The 18978-nt window shown below is 39.1% G+C and overlaps 4 protein-coding genes and 1 long non-coding RNA gene across 8 annotated transcripts; 3 read left to right on the top strand and 2 right to left on the bottom strand.

Moving 5' to 3' along the window:
* The first annotated feature begins 202 nt into the window (after positions 1-202).
* tmed8 (transmembrane p24 trafficking protein 8) lies at positions 203-6359 on the top strand. Of its 2 annotated transcripts, none has more exons than XM_077556355.1 (6): positions 203-370; positions 571-786; positions 2106-2187; positions 2252-2342; positions 3344-3637; positions 5387-6359. In XM_077556355.1, the coding sequence occupies exons 2-6, from the start codon at positions 677-679 to the stop codon at positions 5602-5604; spliced, it is 795 nt and encodes a 264-aa protein (XP_077412481.1). In that variant the 5' UTR covers positions 203-370; positions 571-676; the 3' UTR covers positions 5605-6359. The 2 variants fall into 2 exon arrangements, with proteins under 2 accessions (XP_077412481.1, XP_077412490.1); XM_077556364.1 differs by having other exon boundaries at positions 219-370; positions 675-786.
* Positions 6360-7715: 1356 nt separating this feature from the next.
* Positions 7716-9448, top strand: LOC144043100 (coxsackievirus and adenovirus receptor homolog). The gene is made up of 3 exons (XM_077556343.1): positions 7716-7910; positions 8428-8541; positions 8723-9448. Exons 2-3 carry the CDS (start codon positions 8434-8436, stop codon positions 9278-9280), a joined length of 666 nt encoding a protein of 221 aa, XP_077412469.1. The 5' UTR covers positions 7716-7910; positions 8428-8433; the 3' UTR covers positions 9281-9448.
* LOC144043111 (uncharacterized) lies at positions 8566-10497 on the bottom strand. Its single transcript, XR_013291041.1, has 3 exons — positions 10102-10497; positions 9011-9151; positions 8566-8912 (listed from the first exon to the last, which is right to left on the bottom strand). It is a non-coding gene; the product is annotated as an uncharacterized LOC144043111 (long non-coding RNA).
* LOC144043083 (uncharacterized) lies at positions 9843-16642 on the top strand. Of its 2 annotated transcripts, none has more exons than XM_077556326.1 (13): positions 9843-10020; positions 10121-10291; positions 10384-10489; positions 12073-12219; positions 12292-12345; positions 12650-12806; positions 12876-13004; positions 14398-14585; positions 14672-14868; positions 14968-15059; positions 15141-15195; positions 15756-15853; positions 16114-16642. In XM_077556326.1, exons 1-13 carry the CDS (start codon positions 9959-9961, stop codon positions 16338-16340), a joined length of 1683 nt encoding a protein of 560 aa, XP_077412452.1. In that variant the 5' UTR covers positions 9843-9958; the 3' UTR covers positions 16341-16642. The 2 variants fall into 2 exon arrangements, with proteins under 2 accessions (XP_077412452.1, XP_077412460.1); XM_077556334.1 differs by having other exon boundaries at positions 9844-10020; positions 12097-12219.
* Positions 16643-16674: 32 nt separating this feature from the next.
* Positions 16675-18821, bottom strand: gstz1 (glutathione S-transferase zeta 1). Of its 2 annotated transcripts, XM_077578922.1 has the most exons (10): positions 18647-18809; positions 18411-18576; positions 18272-18323; positions 17880-17947; positions 17730-17810; positions 17526-17651; positions 17375-17450; positions 17249-17301; positions 17126-17175; positions 16675-16859 (listed from the first exon to the last, which is right to left on the bottom strand). In XM_077578922.1, the coding sequence occupies exons 2-10, from the start codon at positions 18426-18428 to the stop codon at positions 16733-16735; spliced, it is 651 nt and encodes a 216-aa protein (XP_077435048.1). In that variant the 5' UTR covers positions 18429-18576; positions 18647-18809; the 3' UTR covers positions 16675-16732. The 2 variants fall into 2 exon arrangements, with proteins under 2 accessions (XP_077435048.1, XP_077435041.1); XM_077578915.1 differs by lacking the exon at positions 18411-18576 and having other exon boundaries at positions 18647-18821.
* Between the last annotated feature and the right edge of the window lie 157 nt (positions 18822-18978).

Below are 18978 nucleotides of genomic sequence, written 5' to 3'. Positions count from 1 at the left end.
CGTTGCTATAGTAACAGTGACACTCGCCAGAACTCAATAGAAATGCTGTAAAATTAGGTTGTAAGCACTTCGCGTGAGAGTCTTAAATTTTCGAAAGCCAACTTATCACACTGAATGAAGCAAAAAGAGCCCAAAACCCAACATTTATGTAGGGTGGAGGTTGAGCGAACCCCAAATCTCGCGAGACCAGCCGTTGAACTGCACAGCCTGAGCTACTTTCACGGAAACACGGAAGTCTCTAAATTTCCATGACCCGATCCACCGTCACATGACTGCAGTGACATGGAAGTCTGTTTCACCGTGGCCTGAGTTAGACGCGAGTCTAATCGTTCAAAGACTTTCACGTTTCAATTCTCGCCGTTGCACCGTGGTAAGAGCCTTGTTTTTATGCAGTCCAGCTGCAGCTATGACTCCCGTTTTTTTCCGTTACGCCAGCTAACGTGCGCTAACCAGCTAGCATCCTGTCAAAAAAACACCTTTTAGGTGTTTGTGGCCGCTTGAGTCGCTCTTCGAATGCTTATGTTAAATGTCATCATAACAACTGTGGTTTTTGTTTTGTTTTGTTTACAGTTTCCGATTCGCGCTGCCTTTAGTTGGCCCTCCCTGTCATCCGGAGGGGCGGAGCTTCATCTTTCCGAGCCACGCACACTGTCCTATTTGTCTTGTGTTTATAGCCATGGAGAGCTTGGAAGACGCATCAGAGCTCCAATCTCGGCTGTCATCGCTCTCCTTCACATCTTTCCCTGGAATAACATCCAAACATTGCGACAGCGACCCAACGGACAGGTGAGCGACTGCCTGGAGCTGTTGGTGTTATTACTGACAGTAAAATGTTAGAACGGATCAGTTTACATCTGTTTTGGTGTAACTTCATTCAGTTGTGTTCCTTGGTCCTCAATTTTGAACCGTGCGAAAGGCATTTGGTAGAAATAGCCCAACCTTTATTGGATCTCAATTTTTCTACAAAATGACATAATTACTCTGCGTGAGATTTCCCCCCACTTAATTGCACACAAAGCTGATGCTAGCAGTAAGACTTTTATTCTGTTGTATTAATGTAAACAGGTGGATAAACATTTAGTGCACCTTGTGCCCATCTTATGGAAGAGCATGTCATTCTTCTGCCTGCCACTACTGTATACATCACTGGCATAGATGGATAAAGAAAGATATATTTGTAATTTCTGGGAGAAATTAAATAAAATTACATAATTTCACATAGCACCTCTGATGATCTCTCATGGCACGCTAGTCTGCAACAACACCCTAGTTAGGAATCACTATATTAGATTACAAGGAGGCTACTGCCAGGCAAGTAATGGCAAGCAATTACCGTAGCATATCCGCTTCACGGTTCTGAGGTTGGGGTTAGGGGCTATGTACATGGGTCACGGACAAGAAAAGATTTCACTAGACCAGCACAGTTAATTTATTATAAAAACACGCAAGATAGTTATTCTTTGTTATTATTTACTTTTTTTTTGTCATCTACAATTTTGTGAGTATATACAATTTAGGATCTGACCAATCACAGAGCGACATTGTGTTAGGGGTGGGGTCACAACATGATAATTCATAAAATGGGCATCATCAGACAAACTTTTTTTCTATGACCCATATTCGTTATATACTTTGATGAGTTTCAATAATTATTTCACATTTCATATCTTACTATTACTTCAGAGTTCTTTTTTTCCCCCTGCATGTTGTATTTTATTTATTTTATGCAGTATAAAATATAGCTGAATATTTAGCATTAGACATTTCCTGGGCTTTATATCTTGTTTAAGCAATTCCTTATGGATAAAACTCAAAAAATTGAATATCAAATGCAAAGAAAAAAAATCAAGCGTTATGTTGATTTTATCGCATTGTTTAATGAAATGTGTACTGGCCAGCGGCAGTAAACTTCGAGTGGCCTTACAAAGTCTGTTAACTCATTCACTCCCAGCCATTTTCACTGAAGCAATCCCCTTCGCTCCCGGCTATTTTACTGGATTTACTGGAAAATACAATGCACAAGTTGCTTCATTTTTTAAAGATGTAATTATTTCAGCTGTTTTCTATATAACAACAATGTGTTGTTTGTTTACTTTTGTTTACAGGCTCCCAAACACAGACCTCTCCACGGACTTGAGCCAGGCCCAAAAACAAGCTATTATGAATGCATCTGAGCAACGTGAAGAGGTACGTGGACGTGCACGTTGATGGAGTATTTCTGCTATAAATTGTCTTGTTTGTGTATTTTGAGGCTAATGACAAGGCCCCTGCTGAGCACGCCTCAGGGGACCAGGGTGAGAAGAACAGCGCAGGGAGCCCTCCGCTCTCCGCTCAGATGAAAGGTCCGTATGTCATCGTGATTGATGTTTTTATTAAATGCGTGGCTTAGGTTTAACTGGATTTGGGATCACTAGGTATCTTTTATGGACATAGTGTCCATATTGTAGTGCTATTCAATTTCAATATTTAACTCATTCACTGCCATTGACGGCTATAGACGTCAAAAAATCCTTTTAATTATTTATATTAGTTTAACATTTTTGTTAACAAGAGTATGAAAGCCTAGATTTTTTTTGTACATTTAGAACAAATTATTAATCAGGAGTTAACTAGTGAAGTCACGCGAATATTTACAATTACAAATTGTAATCGCCTGCTGCCTCTAATTTTAAATCTTTTAAAAAAAAAATATATATATATATTTATTTATTTTTTTAACCTTTTTTTTTTTAAGAAAAGATTATTACAAATTAGGGGCGTCGGGCGATTACAATTTTTAATCTGAGTTAATCGCATGACTTCACTAGTTAACTCACGATTAATCACAAATTTTAAATCTGTTCTAATACAATAAAAAAAAAGGTTTTCATACGCTTAACAAAAGTGGGAAAAAATGTTAAACTAATAGAAATAGTTCAAATGAATTTTTGACGTCTGTAGCCGTCAATGGCAGTGAATGAGTTAATCGTGAGTTAACTATTGAAGTCATGTGATTAATCACAATTTTAAAAATTTAATTGCCTGATGCCCGAAAAGATTATTAAAAATTAGGGGCGTCAGACGATTACAATTTTTAATTGTAATTAATCGCATGACTTCAATAGTTAACTTACAATTAATCACAATTTTTTATCTCTGTTCTAAATGTACAATAAAAAAAATAGGTTTTCATACTCTTGTTAACAAAAGTGGGAACAAATGTGAAACTGATAGAAATAGTTCAATTGAATTTTTGACATCTATAGCCGTCAATGGCAGTGAAGGAGTAAGTAGGGAACGAGTAAATGATGCCGAACACGCTTTGAAATCAGTATCAACTGTTATTTCTCTGCTCCCGCCGCAGCTGAGACGCCACCCCTGAAACCCCCGTCGACATGGACATCTGCTGCCCTCAAAGAGCTCAAGGCCAAGCTTCGAACGGAGAAGGACAGCATGGTGACGGTGTACCGGGGCGACATCATGACCGTGCACGTGCCCACCGTGCCAGAAGCCAAGAAGGTGTGCTGGGAGTTTGCCACAGACGGCTACGACGTCGGCTTCGGCATCTATTTTGACTGGACTCCCGTCACCAGCCGGGCCATCACCGTGCACGTCAGTGAATCGAGCGACGATGAAGATGAAGAGGAGGAGCTGGAAGGTTAGCATTTGGAAAAGCACACAATAGGGTGGATATAAAAAGTCAACGCTGCTGTTCAAATGCCGGGTTTTTATGATGTATTAAAAAAAAAAAGTCACCCAATAAATCAATCAAAAAATTCCATCATTAATGTGACAAATGAAAACAACACAATATTTTAGAAAGAGGAAGTAAAACTAAACAACTGAGATGATATGGTAGTGTGTATACCAGGGGTGTCAAACATACGCCCCGCGGGCCACAACTGGCCCGTCAGGGGGTCCAATCTTAACCGTGAAGACAGTACACAAAATTAACTGTTGCTACAAATTTTGTCTACAGGAGGTCACACTGACAACCACTTAAATGATATTCTGAAATTTGGCTTTGGTGTAAATATTGTGCGCTCATTTTTGTTAAAAGGGAAGTCAACACTGTTTTTTTTTTTTTTTGACAATAATATGTTCTATGCAGCCACGCTAGTCTAAATATGTTATTGTGTTTAATATTGCGTTAGTGGAATATGAGTTAAGCAGCAAAATGCAGCCATTTGTATCCATCTCAGGGGGCGGCCATTTTGCCACTTGCCGTCGACTGAAGATGACATCACAGTTGCTCAGATCTCAGGTAACAACCGATCACAGCACAGCTTCAGAAAACAGGTGAGCTGTGATTGGTCGTTGCCGGAGCCCTGAGCAACATTGATGTTATCTTCAGTCGACAGCAAGTGGCAAAATGGCCGCCCTCTAAGATGGATAAAATGAATTTTGCTTCATGACTCCTATTCCACAGATGTAACATTATTCAGAATGTCATGTTTAGACTAGTGAGGTCACATATAACATATGTGTAAAATTGACTTCCACTTAAGAAAATAGTGATTTTGCTGCAATAAAATAAAAAATAAATGGGAATATTTTCAGAATGTATGTGTAATTTTTTGCGCCAAAAAAAGGAAATATTTTTCACCTGATGTTATTTACAGTTTATTAGGCCATGGACATACTGGTCTGGTCTTTTTTTTTTTCCTTAAGAAAAAAAAAAGTAATTTGTTAATTCTAATCGCAGCCGCATCTCATTGATAAGAAGGTCTGCACACATTGTGCAAACACGTTATTTCAGTTATTTTTGAATTGTGCTTTCGAAAAGATAAATCAATTGAATTCAAAGTATTTAAAAAGCAAGGTCAAATCCTTTTGTTTTTGTTGTATCTTGAAGAAATGTCTAATTTTAGATCAAAAGATAGAATACGAGACAAAATGATATCAAGAAGCTAATGAGCAAAAGTATTGGAACATGTGACTGCTGGGTCTGTCCAATTGCCCGGTTGCTTGTGTTGCTTTTTAGATGGATTGTTTTGATTGTTTTTGGAAACATAGTGAGAGCTTTGAAGAAAAACCTAAAGACAACACAAGGCAGATTTAAAAAAAAAAAAAAGAAAAAAATAATTATGCAAAAGAAGTACAGAGACGAGCCATGAAAGGCCAAAGAATGTAGAAATGATCCAAAGCTCCTCTGTGAGGCACGGTGGAGTTAATGTCATGACTTGGGCTTGCATGGCTGCTTCTGGAATGCACTCACTAACTAGTCTTCACTGGTGATGTAACTCATGATGGTAGCAGCGGAATGGATTTCAAATATGACATGTTGTCAACTTTTGTCTCATGTTCATCTTTTGATATGAAATTCAGTATACAACTCAAACAAAAGAATTCTCCTCACCGTCCCAATTACTTTTGGCGAGGACTTCTAATGTGCTTTCCATTGCAGGCCCGGTCACCAACGGAGATGTGGAGAAGGGCTCCAAAGCACAAAGCAACTCCAACCTGGTTGAGATCATTCCCGTGTACCGCCAAGACAGCCACTTGACCGTCTACGGCGGCAGCCACGACTTCCCGGGCGAAGGCACTTACCTCTTCAAATTCGACAACTCCTACTCTCTATGGCGGAATAAAACGCTTTACTACAGAATTTATTACAGTGCCTAAATTGCCAAATCTTTATGAATGTATGATTTCGAGAAGGAAATTACTCTTATTATGAATGCTGAAGCTATTTTAAATTATTATCTAAAGTTGAAATAAAGAAGTTACATATATATCTATTTTTTACCACTCAGCTTGTGTTGCCAAATGTCAGATTTGCAGAAGCCTTTCATTTGCGTCCGTGCCGTGATAAAATCCAATCAAATCTATACTGTGACATCTGTTCGTAGCGGTTATCAGGGAAGACCTACACGGCATCTACTTGCTAGGTGTTCTTAAGTGCTCTAAACGTGTATTATTTGCTGTTACTTGTAGTTGTTTCTTTTTAACCGCACTTCCATTAAAAAAAATCTTGTGTGTCAGTAGGGGACATAAATCAAGAATGTACCGAAACAAGCGATGGCAGATATCCAATGTGTGTATTTTTTTTTTTTATGATGCAATTTGAGCCGCTCGTTATCACATAAAGCTCTTATTATGTAATAGTGATTCAATATTTACATTTGCCCAGTCCCTGGCTTTAATTTGCTGTAGTAGTGTTTCATCTATATGTAGTTTGTGCACAGGTTTTATACGTGAGTGAAGGTCACTGTGTTTGTATGTTCTTGGACTGTGTTCAATAGTTGTATTTTCCGCTGCGTTTCAAACTACCTTATCACATTTCACGTGTTTTACAGTTTCCTATTGTTTGTTTGTTCTGTGTCTTTTAAGTTATGATCCTGAAAATTTATATTCCACAATAAAGAAAATCTTGTCTACTTTGCCGTGTGAACATTGCAAGCGTGCGAAGATTGCAAAACTACATGAAAGCATAATGTGGCTTGAAGGTGTTAAAGGCATCGTGTTTCTCGCGCGTGCTGCTTCATAATTAGAAAACGTCTCCCGTGGTTCCATTAAATGTGGCATTAAGGGAGTGATGTAACCGTTACCAGGATCCTGATGAAACGGCAGCTTATTTTCAGATAACCCCACAGGGCCAGGTTTACCCATGTTTTACTCAATACCTTATCAAAACTATGGATAAGATTGCATAAGGAAAGCAGCCTGCTTGGTTTGATTGATTGAAACTTGTTTCGAAAGAAGCGAAAAACAAGACAAAAAAAGATGGAAATATTTTTTGCTTCTTTAGATTGAGCATGACCAATATGTCTTCTATCTAATTTTCTCATCAGTGAGCACCCCTGGAAGCTGCACCTTTTAAGCTGAATCGGCTATGAATGATAACCAAATGTGTGCTTGTGTTCCTGTCATGATGTTTTGCATATTATGCCCCTTATTTGGATATTTACTTTAGCCACAGGTGCTTCCGCTCAATCGTTCGTTTACTGCCGGTTAAGTAGAAGCACCTGTGGCCTCACTATAGGGTATATGCCACAGAGGAGACGGGACTTCCGACTTCCTGGTTTTCACACATCAGCTTTGTTTCCGTTTCCTGTGAAACCCGGAAGTCGCAAGTCCGTGGAATCTACCCCATACTTTACTGCATTTTGTTGAGTGAGATGTTGTGGAGCGTTAAACTGTTTTATACATATTGGTAAATTACATGGAAAGTTGAAATAACATTAGAATATGTGTATGTCACCATTTTTATGCATTTGTTTACATTTTGTTATTTTGCACCCAGTTAGGTCTGTCTGCCTAGAGATGCTTACCTAGCTGTTCTTTGAAATTCCTCTCAAGAGTGATTGCACTTCCCGAATGTGGCATCTTGGGAGCTGTAGGCTTTTGGTTCATAAAGTGAAAAACACCAAATTAACTGGGGTTAATGATCAGTAAATTATGAAAATAAATAATAATAATGGCTGCCATTTAATTTTGAAGACAGATTTAATGTGATTTATACAATAAAAAAGTACATTTAGCTTATTTTAAAAAGAAAAAAGAATTGTATCACAAATAGCTCATTGAAACAAAAAAATTACTTTGGGGACATTGTAAAAACAAGTCTATGATTTACAATTTAAAAAAAAAAAGAATATATTTTGCAAGCATTATATTGTGTTAACCCTATAAAGAATACCTCAGTTTATAATGAAATTAGATATTAACGTTTATATTGTGGGGACTGAAAAAAATAAATAAACCAATAGCCACGAATGACCAAAAGCTAACGCTAAACCTCAGAACCATGAGGGAAATGTTCTAACTACTCGGCCACCGCTTCCCGTAGTCCAAATCTATTGGTCATTATTAGACAAACCTGATAGAGAGCCTGATGTGGGTCCAAGCCGGAGAAGAATAAGAATCGTTTTGGGCTCTTTTTTTCCCGTTATTAAATCTTATTAACAGCTTCCAGCCTAAGAGCTTCGGTAAGTACTTGGCTAATGGCTACTAGCAAAAAGGCGACGCAAGCTAGCAGCTTGACAAATACCACACACTTAACAGCAGCTGTTGTATAGCTGTACAATTAGTAAAAGTAGTACTAAAAGTACAAGAAGCAGCAATAGTACAAATATCTGTTAGAGCTGTAGAAGTATTATCAGCATTTGCAACAATATTGTAATACAGTATCTGTAGTATCTTGAGTGTTGGCTAATAGGGGCTGGCCCGATGACTTGACTTGTGACATCCGCAAAGACGAACGAGCAAATGTGACATTTCATCTTGAATGCTGTCAAGATACATATAAACATATATTTACTCTGAAAAGTTTTGTTTGGAAATGTGATGCTGTTTTTGTTTTTCTGCTTCTGCTGTGTATGTAAATGAATGACAACTAGATCAAAGACATACTCTTTTATCTCTTTTATCCCTTGTTCATACGTCATTCGCATCATCATCTCCTTTTATCTCTTTGATGCCTTTATATCCTCCCACCTATAAAAGTAATGCATGGGGTTCACTGTGACTTGCGGCAAACCGGCATTCAGCAGAAAAACTTCACTCGAGTGTACGCTGTTGTTGGACTGCAACTGCAACTGCAACTACAAAATGGAGCAGGTAAGGAATGCTTACTTAGTCAAATGAAAGTTTTTTTTTATTTATTATTTGTACACTTGCAATGCAAAATTGTTGATGTTGATCATGTTTTTATTTGACAGCATAAACATTGCTGATTGATCATTTTTAGACTTGTAATAATGCAAAAGACAAGTTATTAATGTCAATATGTGTTTTGTAGATGGTGATCATGTGGTGCCTTCTTTGGAATGTTATCCTCCTGGGAGTGCTTTCCAGCAGTCACGCTCTGGAAATCAACATGGACACGACCCAGTACAATGCCACCAGTGGATCAGATGTCAAGCTGGCCTGCAAGTACACCTACGCCATGAACACCATACAGCGCATGGAGATCGAGTGGACTGTTGAGCCTGAGGACGAGAACATCCTTTGGTTTACTCATGGCAGATTGTATCCTGTTCAGTACAAACCATTGGAGGGGAGGGTCAGTTTTGCATCAACTGATTACCAAAATGGAGACGCCTCAATCATCATCAGAAATGTCCGTGAGTCCGATTCCAAGATATATCGGTGCATGGTGAAGAATCTACCAGAACTGGACATGAAGAAAGTGCAGCTGACGGTCATAGACGTGCCCATTCAGCCCGACCTGAATTCGCCGAAATACATTGTAATCATTGCAGCCACCACAGCCGGCCTTTTCTTACTTCTCGTTGTTTTGAACTGCATTATCTGGTACAAAAAATCCAAGAACAATGACATCATCGCAAATTTGTAAAAGATGCTCTTTTTTTCTGTGACCACCAACTGTGGTTTTGAGTTGCATTTCTTTTCTACCAGATAAATGTTTTTGTTTAATACTGATATTTTTCTATCAAATGTTGTTTATTTTGAACATGTTCTTTTTGATTCAATGTTAAGAATAAAGATTCCAGTTGTCTTTTAAGTCTATGTTTTCTTGTCTTTTTGACACTTGTTAAATAAAAGCCAGAAAATTGAAAGGCTAGACTTGTTTTATGAAGGATATTAAGAGCTAAAAGTACAAAAACTACCGCACTACTGCTTATTTAGTCGTCTGTACAAACGGTCACGGTAAACTGTTAGACCAATTTGTTTTCCTTAACTTTATTGGTGTATCATGTGAGCAACGGACAACTAAACACGAAATGTCTAATGCAGCTATTGATGAAATTACCCCGAAAAAAAGGTTACATATCAGCTTTTGAAAATCTTATGATGTGTCCAAACAAATGTATATTCATTTAGTCATACTAGGGATCAGATGTAGGCTGTAATTAAAAGGTAACGGGTCAGGTGCAAACCTTTCGCTACTTCCGTGTTATCAACCAATCAGAGGTTACGACAGTGGCCTGCCCTTTTAATGAGCCACGAACAAATTAAGCTAACGAACGTAACGTTCTCTGTGGGATTGTGAGTTTAAAAGAAGAAAAAAATCATGGGAATGCTCAACTTTTATGTCCTTTGGTCCCTGCGTGATGCGCCGCGACAGTTTATCAGGTATGTAAACGTTTAACTGTGTTTTAAAAAAAAGTTTTTGTTTTTTTTTTAATCGTGTTTGTTTTGTGGAAACATGTTGACCTCTTTGGTTGTCGTGCAGCAAATCAAACCGAAGATGCTTCCACGTCCACGTCCCGCTTCCTCTGCCCAAGCAGCTGGTTATCTTCGGTCTCGGCAACTGGGGTTGCGACGAGACCACCATCTCCGCGGAGGTCGTGGTCGGCGCCGATTTGCGGCCTCAGAACATTGGCACGCTCACTTCTCAAGTCAGGTGCGTGTGGGAACCGGAAGAACCTTGTTGTTTTTGTCAAACTCACTGTGTGGAGGATGACGCGGTGGGTGCTCTCCTCTCTCCTCTTGCAGGTGTTTGACGTTTGAGGGCGACTGGAGCTCTGATATCGTGGCGGAGGCAGCACAAATAGGCAGGAGAGGAGTTTATGGGAAGATAGTGCTCACAGTGTGTGGACAGGTGCTTGATTCCTGTGTATATTTAATTACATTGTGGGGAGTCAGGGTCGCTATTTAAGGCCTTGTTACAATCAGTATTATTGGCCTACAGGAACTAGAAAGTTTTACTTGGGGGCGGTGAAGGTTCCTTCAGCGCTTTTAAATAGCAACGTGACAGGATTTCACTAAAATGAAAGTTTTACAAAATACTATGTATTTGTGTATTGGTTGGAATGTCCTCTTCTACCTGAGTACAATACATCAACGATTTTGAAAATGGAGCGATGGATTCCAGAGATATTGAACTTTTTGTGTGGAGAAAAAAATTTAATGATTGAATGGAGGGGGGGGGAAATGGGTAATGCTTTTGTTTTTTTGCCTACTGAAACTTGAGCCCCCCAAAAAGCACCTAAGTTCTAATTGGAGTAAAACAGTATAACTTCATTATTTTCTTTACAAAAATTCACACATTAATATAATTGACCTGCTGAGTTCGATTTTGGGCTTATTTCTTATGAAAATGTTCATATAAAGGGGCAGTGTGTAGATTATTATTTGTATTTTATTTGATGCCATCTAGTGGTGAACTAATAGAATGCAACAACCTACGTTTGAAATATAGGGTGACATTAAAAAAATGGAAATTTTTAACAATCCAATAAAAACCAACAGTGATGGAGGAAAAATATTTTGTTCATAGTAATTTAAATCTTAAAATATGCCATTTACATGTAAAATCAAACTATGATGGAATCCCAGCTATCCCAGCTGAGATGTTGCAGGGATTCATGAAGAATCTCAACAGCAGATTTCAATGGATTCGTACAGGATGATGTCATCTACAGGACATAATAAAAAATAAATAAAAGAAAATTCCAACATTGTTTCTTAAATTGCATGTTTTAATTATTATGAATTAAGTATTTTTCTTCCATCACTCTTGGATTTATTGTATTGTTAAAAAGTTTCTGTTTCTTTGTGCCACCCTGTACATGCCTTTTTTTTACCACGCACACTACGGTGCCTCAGAGAGACCCCACTGAACACGCCTAACACCAGTTACTACGTTTGCTAAGTTCTTCTCCTTCGAGTATTCGTAGCAGAAAGATGGGTGTGAAACATGTCAACCTTCTGTAAGGTTTGGCGCGGCCTATGTAATATAATTAGCGATTACTAGAGCAATGATTATATTAAAAATATATATGTTGATGTGCTAGGAATTTTTTTTCTTCTAATTATTGAAATGAATAGTTTTTCAAATGAATGAACATTGAAAAATCGGGAAAAAAATTCTGCACGCTATCACTTTAAGAGGCTCTAATTAACATAAATTAAATTTAAAAAAAATTTAAGGTGATGGAATGTTTTTCCTAAAGGGAAATAATGAGGCTAATCAATTCAAATTTTAGCATAATATGAACCCATAATGTAAATTTAAAAATATAAAAAATTTGAAAATATCAGCATCATTGCTATGGTAACAAGGAGTTTATAATTAGAATGACTTGATTTCACTAGTAATGTTGTTTCTCAGATACTACTGGATGAATCTTGTCACTCCCCTTTTTAAAGAAAGTAGTCTCATTTTCTCCCATTGTTAATAAGGGGCGGTATGTTTCCATGAAACAGTTCCAGGACCAAGGCAGCATCATAAACAGCAGTACTCCACGAGCGCAAAAACGTCTATTCCCAGACCAGCTCAACAACCCAGATCTCTCACGCACTTCACACCAAAGTGTTGCAGATGACACGGTGAGACGATTGGGCTTAAAGACCGTTCACGTGTGCCGCTTCAGTCTAATTCACACGCATCTTTCTTGGCAGGTGACCCTCAGCTCTTCACAGTTGGCTGACAGTGTTTGCTATGGTGCTATCCAGGTTAATAAAATTGATACAGACACTTCAGCCAAGGGAAGTAAACCTTCACTTTGGCCGACTGTAAGAGACGAGCTTTCAGTAAATATGTGCTTGCGAGTTGCATCCGTTTTAAGGTACAATCTACATTTTCCAGTTGCGCTAACACCTGTTATCAATTTTGCCATTTAGCTCCAGTTGTTCACAAAGTCGGACATTTCTGAGTAATGTATATTGTACATAGTCAAGTGTACCCCTGTCTTTTAGGACTAAAGGCATAAAAATATGAAATTATTGAGGACGTTTATTTTGTGCCTTCCTTTGAAAGAATGAGACCCCCAGACGGAGTGTCATCAGTAGGAAAGTCTCTTTAATATGGAACTCCGAGGATGTCGACCGACCTTTGACTCCTAAGAAAATGAAGCTGTCCAGGATGAACAGCCAGGAAGAAATGACTTTGCAGATAAAGATGGAGGATAGAGAAGGTTAGAAACAAAAAAATGAAAATGTCTATTTAAAAAAAAGAAAAAGAAAAGTTCATTGATTTTCTTTAGTTTCAGCGTATCCGTCAAAACGATGGAGCCACTCGATGTGCCTCAGCGATCCTGACACGGCCATTCTTATTGGTGGAGAAACTTCAGAACAAAACTCGTGCAAAGACTCCCTGTGGAAGCTGGAGTTAGGTCAGTACAACCTTCCGGGGTACTTTAGTGAAGGTGCAAATGCACGGTGTAATTTGCGTCTGTTCTTTCGGCACCAGTTGTTATTGAGAGCCCATAAGTCTTTGTCGCTGTCATGATCTTGTTAGTATATTCGTGGGCCTTGAAGACACGTTATACAGTCAATAGACTCTCTACGGATGAACGCGATAATAAGGACAGACAGTTACGACATATGTACTGCTTTCAGGACTTATGGACTTTTCAGGACTTATCATTATGATTATTAGTAATCGGGGAGGCCGATAACCGCTATTCACTTTCACTCTCAAGGGAAAATATTGACATCAAAATACAAACTTCAATTCTTTGTTCAAATGTCTGTAAGCATATGTTTGTTGAATAACTTTTTATACTTGCAAGATGTTTATTTATTTTTTATTTTTTTATCTTAGACAGTACACATCTTTATTTTGAATTTCTACAAACAAAAAAAATCCAGGGAGCTCCCAGGGTCATCAGCATGTCTTACAAAGTTAAATGAAAAACGTAAACAAGTAAATGGCACCCAAAATAATGTTAAATTTTTCACTTATTTTAGTTTTAATTTCAAACAAAAGCTGAGTTTCCAAGGTCAGCAGAATGTCTTAGAAAATTAATTGTAAAAGTAAAGTTCCCTTAAGTTAAAGCTACTGAACGCCGAAAATAGAATTTCTAGAGCCGTATATAGAGTTTGGGCAACTCTGTGATTGGTCAACTGCTGGTCACATGACATATGGACACCATCTTGTTACCCTGCTGAAACAGAGTTAGCCACACTTCTCTATATACGGCTCTGTGAATTTCGAATTGCTACTGCCAACTGTGGCTAAAAAATGAAGCTGCATTTTTTTTTCCTTCTTCACAAACACAATGTGCACATGAAGTCACATCCAAAGAGAGAGGGCGGGAAATTCGAACCTGAATCCTGTTTAAAAACTATGGGCCAGAGACTTGCAGGAGTTCCCATTATGAACAGCAAATAAATTAAATACATAAATTGTCAAATAAAAAGGCTATTTTCAAGATATTTTAAGGGTATATTGTTACAAAGTGCAGCTTTAACATAGTTTTAAATAGATCCATTATCGGCTACCAGATTTTCAAATACCGATATTCGTCAAAATGTTAAATATTGCCACCGATTATCCCTAGTCCTACATTACATAGTTCCATTTCTAGTCCCGTGGCCATCGTCTCGCCCTCGCTTAGAGAAGGCTCAGAGCATCGAGAGGAGCCAGATGAGGTGGCATCTGGTTCGGCTGCCTCCTGGATGAAGCCACTGGGATCTTAATGTTGTGACATCACATGTGCTTTGCTGGATGTCGATGAAAATCCAGTCTTCCAATTTTCACCCCCCCCCCCCCCCTTTATGCAGACAATGATTTTTGGTACCCAGTGAGCTCCTCCACATCCGGACCTGCGCCTCCTTGCACTAGGGGACACTCTGCGACTTATGACCCAGAATCGAAGTCCATCTTTGTTTATGGTGGCCTGAGGGAGGGCCAGCGCTACAGCGAGCTGTACATCCTTAATACCCTGAAATGGAAGTGGAACCTTGTCAAAGTGGGTTTTTCTCACATTTAAACATGTCGGACGTAGTCACTTAAAAAAAAAAAAAAGATGAAATCTTGTGACTTTATTCTATTTAGGCTAAAGGGAATGTTCCCACCTTGGCGTATCACTCTGCAGTTTTTTATAAGAAGGAGCTTTTTGTCTTTGGTGGGATTAATGCGAGCCAGTCTTCCGTAGAAAAGTCATGCAGTAATGCTCTGTACATCTTCAACCCAGAGTTTCAACTGTGGTATAAGCCCATAGTGGATGGAGTCAAACCTCTGCCTCGCTTTGGGTCAGTGTCCACTGCCATTTACGACCCCACAAAAAGAAGTGTTTATTATTATTTTTCTAATGTCAACTTTTTCTTGTCTTATTTTTCTGCAAAAAAAAGCCACTCCATCACACTTCTGTCGCAAAGGTTGATCATATTTGGTGGTCGTAAAACTGCCACGTATCTAAATGACCTCCACATCCTCGACCTGGGTAAGATTACAAATTCATTTATTGTGTGTTGAAATTTGCACAGATGTATTTCACCCCCGCCCTCTCTTTTCCTGGATGAAGGTTTTATGGAGTACACAGCTGTGAAGTGCGAGAACATGCCACCACTGCCTCGAGGGTGAGTGCGGCACTGAATGACCTTGAGAAATGTTATTCATGTGGATACTGAATACAGTCTATATACAGTACTGTAATGATTTCACATTTTGGGATACTTGTATTTTAAAGGTCCCATTTTCTACAATTTTTTTTGCACAACAGGTCAGAATGAGTGCGTTTTAAGATCTATGCGGTTTTGTCTTTTGCATGCAAGCAAAACAAGCAGATCTCAATTTGCCGTGGTGGTGATGTAAGTTATGCTAATCGTTATTCAAGTACCCCCCCACTTAACTCGAATTCACGTGACAACCAGACAGTGTCGAGAATATGCTGCACCTCTCACAGTATTCGACAACAATGGTGGAGAATTGCTGGTTGTGAGCATCAGGCAATTTTTTGAAAACTCCTGTTGCCAATAACTGTACCATATGAAAAAGAGGCCAGAGTTTTTATAGTTTTTGACCAACTAGAAAAGCATTTCCAACAAAAGTGCATGCAATATTATTATTATTTTTTTTTAAGTGGATATTTAATTAAAACTAGAGCAGTTAAAAATCCTTTCTGTGTATACATGAACAGGTTTCATGCTGCCCTCCCAGTTTCAGACAACAGGATTTTAGTGAGTGGAGGCTGCAGCGCAATCGGAGCCTTGCGAGATGTGCACGTCTTCAATACTGGTAAATACTCTTCGACTAATTATATTCATCTAAACACAATTGGAACCTTAAATTGAGGACATAAATTCCAGGCTGCTGGTCCACCGGTTATTCGTCAGATTTGGACACAGTATTTCTCACAGGAAATAATCGGTTCAGGGTTTGATCGTCATGAGCATAAAACATTTTAACATTCCTAATTTTTTGGTCCCAAAAACAAAAGTAGAGTAAACATTCCTCTGTTCAAACATTGCAAATCCATTGCTTCACTTCCCCATCAGACACCAACCTGTGGAGTTCAGTGGCACCGCCCGAGTTGAATTTCAAGCCTCGCGCCGGACACAGCATGATACATTTAACCTCGTCGACAACTTCGGCAGACTCTCATACGCGGCGGCAGGATGAATCCGCCAAAGTCCACTGCACACTGCTCGTGTTTGGTGGCTCAGACTGCTCTGGCACTTTCTACAATGACACAGTTAAGTGTACAGTGGAGATTCCCTTATAATGATTTTTTGTTTTTTTAAATCTAGAGAACACCCTAAAGTAAAATTTCAAAACATGTTCATGTAAGGTTTGCAAAAAAAAAAAAAAAATGGCTGTTGACTACCTTACATAATTTTAGCAATAATTTGCAGCCTAGTCCACTTTTAGCCTCTGACATACTTTAGCTAATATGCTGCGAGATGTCACACTTTGCATAGCAAATCAGTGACCGTGTGGTCACATGAACCGTGTATATTTAGCACTAAAATGTTGATCTTGTTTGTTTCGATAATGATATTAATAAATGCTTGTTTTCTCATTGTTCACTTGTTTCAAATGATGTCCATAGAAACTGATGATGTTGAAAGCATTTTATTTAAAAGGTGAACAAAGTATGGAAGCGCGGCGTTTCTTCTACGCTCGCAGCTCAACAGGCGTGTCCGGTTGGCATGACGGATGGCTCGCTTGGAAAGCATCAATCTTCACTAAGGTTTGATTTAGCCTTTGGATAGTTGGATACAAGCTCATGTCCACTTTAAACCTGCAGGATACAGTAAACATAAACCAGCTGGGGCTAACCATCAAAAATGAAAAGGTTCAAGGGCTAATATGCTTTTTTTTTACCCCCGCAATGCAAACCAGTTCCCATTTGACTATCGCATCTTATAACAATTTTGGTGTGTAGACATGTTACATGCAGGTGAGTTAGTCACCTTGCCTTACATCTAGGAACTGTTTTCATTATAAAATATTTTTTTTTCCCTTGAGCATGGTTCAGTAAAATAAACAAAATCTCCCAAAATGTACCTCTCTGCATTGTAGACTTGAGGGACCAGACAGATATCAGCCATGGAAATCTAAAAGGTAAAGAGGACTCTAGTCAAAGAAGCCTGCTCTTCATTATCATTCTCTTTAGTTGAACGTTCTTACCGCATCGCCTACACAATATTTCCCAGCGGTTTGCTTCAGCAGATGCTCAAGAGCTGGATGAGTGCAAATTTGAATGTGATTAATATTCAAATGTCTCGCTGCTAGGGTCTGATGTCATCTACTGACCTTCAAAACCTCGATTAATGAAATGTTGCGCCCACGGCACCTTCTCTGCGCCAATCTTTTGGATCACGTGTAGATTCTGAAGCATCCGACAGATGATTCAGTTTATCAGTGCTGTGACATCAACCATATTAAGTACTTAGTAAATGCTCACCTGCAGAGGTTGTATCCCAGAGGCAATGAGGTCACTTATCATCCTAACCTGGGCCCTTTTTTTGGGGTCTAAGGGAAGGAGGCGCGGTTCGGGCCTTGTCTCATCAATGTACTGGATTATTGCCAGCTACGTGGTGGGACAAAGAGTATAAAATGTCACATTTGAAAGAGAAAAAACAACACTTTTGTCATGAAGAATACTCACCGACTGAGAAAGGGTGACGCCATCAATTTCAACTGCAGGTACTTGCTGCATTGGGTTTAAAGTCTTGTACTCCTCTGTGAGCTGTAACACATTTTTGTAACTAAAATGTCCATTTTGGTTTTGATTTTTAATTGCTCATGTAGGCTGTACCTGCTGGCCTCCATCTTTGATCAAATTGACTGGCACCTGGTCATATTCCATACCTTTCAGGGCGAAAGCTGATGCACAGAGAGTTAAATTGATATCACTAAATGATTAAAATCATTGAAAAGTGGAGGATTAGTACAGTGACACAATTCTGAGGTTTGTTTCAAATCTTTGCTCTGAGGTTCCCATTAGAATCAATTGCCGCTTTCCAAAAGCATGCATATTAAAGACTGCAAATAAAATAGATATGACTGTGCGTGGGAATGGTTGTCTGTGTTCCCTGTGAATGCATGGCTGGTGAGTGGTGACCACTGAATGGACTCAATTTTACCTTTGACCCTGATGAGGATATGTGCTATAGAAAATGGATGTAAAGTAGAAAAGGGTTAACTTACCGATGCGCACCCGCCATGAGCAAGAACTTCTGAAGTATCCATGGAGGACAGGCTGGATGAGAACAGGACACACAGCGTTATTACAAATCAGAAAGACCTCGAGTGCTCCAAATCATTCTTTTAATTTCTTTTAATTCACCTTGGTTTGCTCAGACATTGCTTCTCAGTCAAGTTTTGCACACTCCCAAAAAAAAAAGTTCTACCGATTTGGCCACAGCCGTGTCCTCTCACAGCCAATAGGATGTGCTCCTCACATCCCTCCTACCTACTCTTTGGTCCATGACTAAGCAACATCAGGGTCGCACCTGCTTTACATTAGTTACCATGAGCAAACAGGGGGAACTAGCAAACAGTGACGATTCCGAAGTACAGTACCTTTGACAGGAGAACGCAGGAGAACCGCATATTGGGGGCCGGGTTAGCTTTTTATTTTCCTTAAAGCTTGCTCATTAGTGTGCCCCTGTTATCCGCCCCCAAAAAAAGTGTTATGTGAATTCCACTTCAGCCACAAACACGCTGTTTTGGTATCATAAATTAAAACCAGAGTCAGGAAGTGTTTTGCTCAGCGATTGGTCAAAATACGCTTTGTAGGCGGGATTTCGTAAACTCTCTACCTATTATTGGATTGAATTCCTCAACGTCAACCAATCATTTATTAGCCGAGTTTTGTGCTGACCAATGGTGAGCTTTGCATTTGCTCAAGCCCC

The sequence above is a fragment of the Vanacampus margaritifer genome, chromosome 1 (assembly GCF_051991255.1).
Source record: "Vanacampus margaritifer isolate UIUO_Vmar chromosome 1, RoL_Vmar_1.0, whole genome shotgun sequence".
NCBI lineage: Eukaryota > Metazoa > Chordata > Actinopteri > Syngnathiformes > Syngnathidae > Vanacampus > Vanacampus margaritifer.
This window is presented reverse-complemented; position numbering and strand designations above follow the sequence as displayed.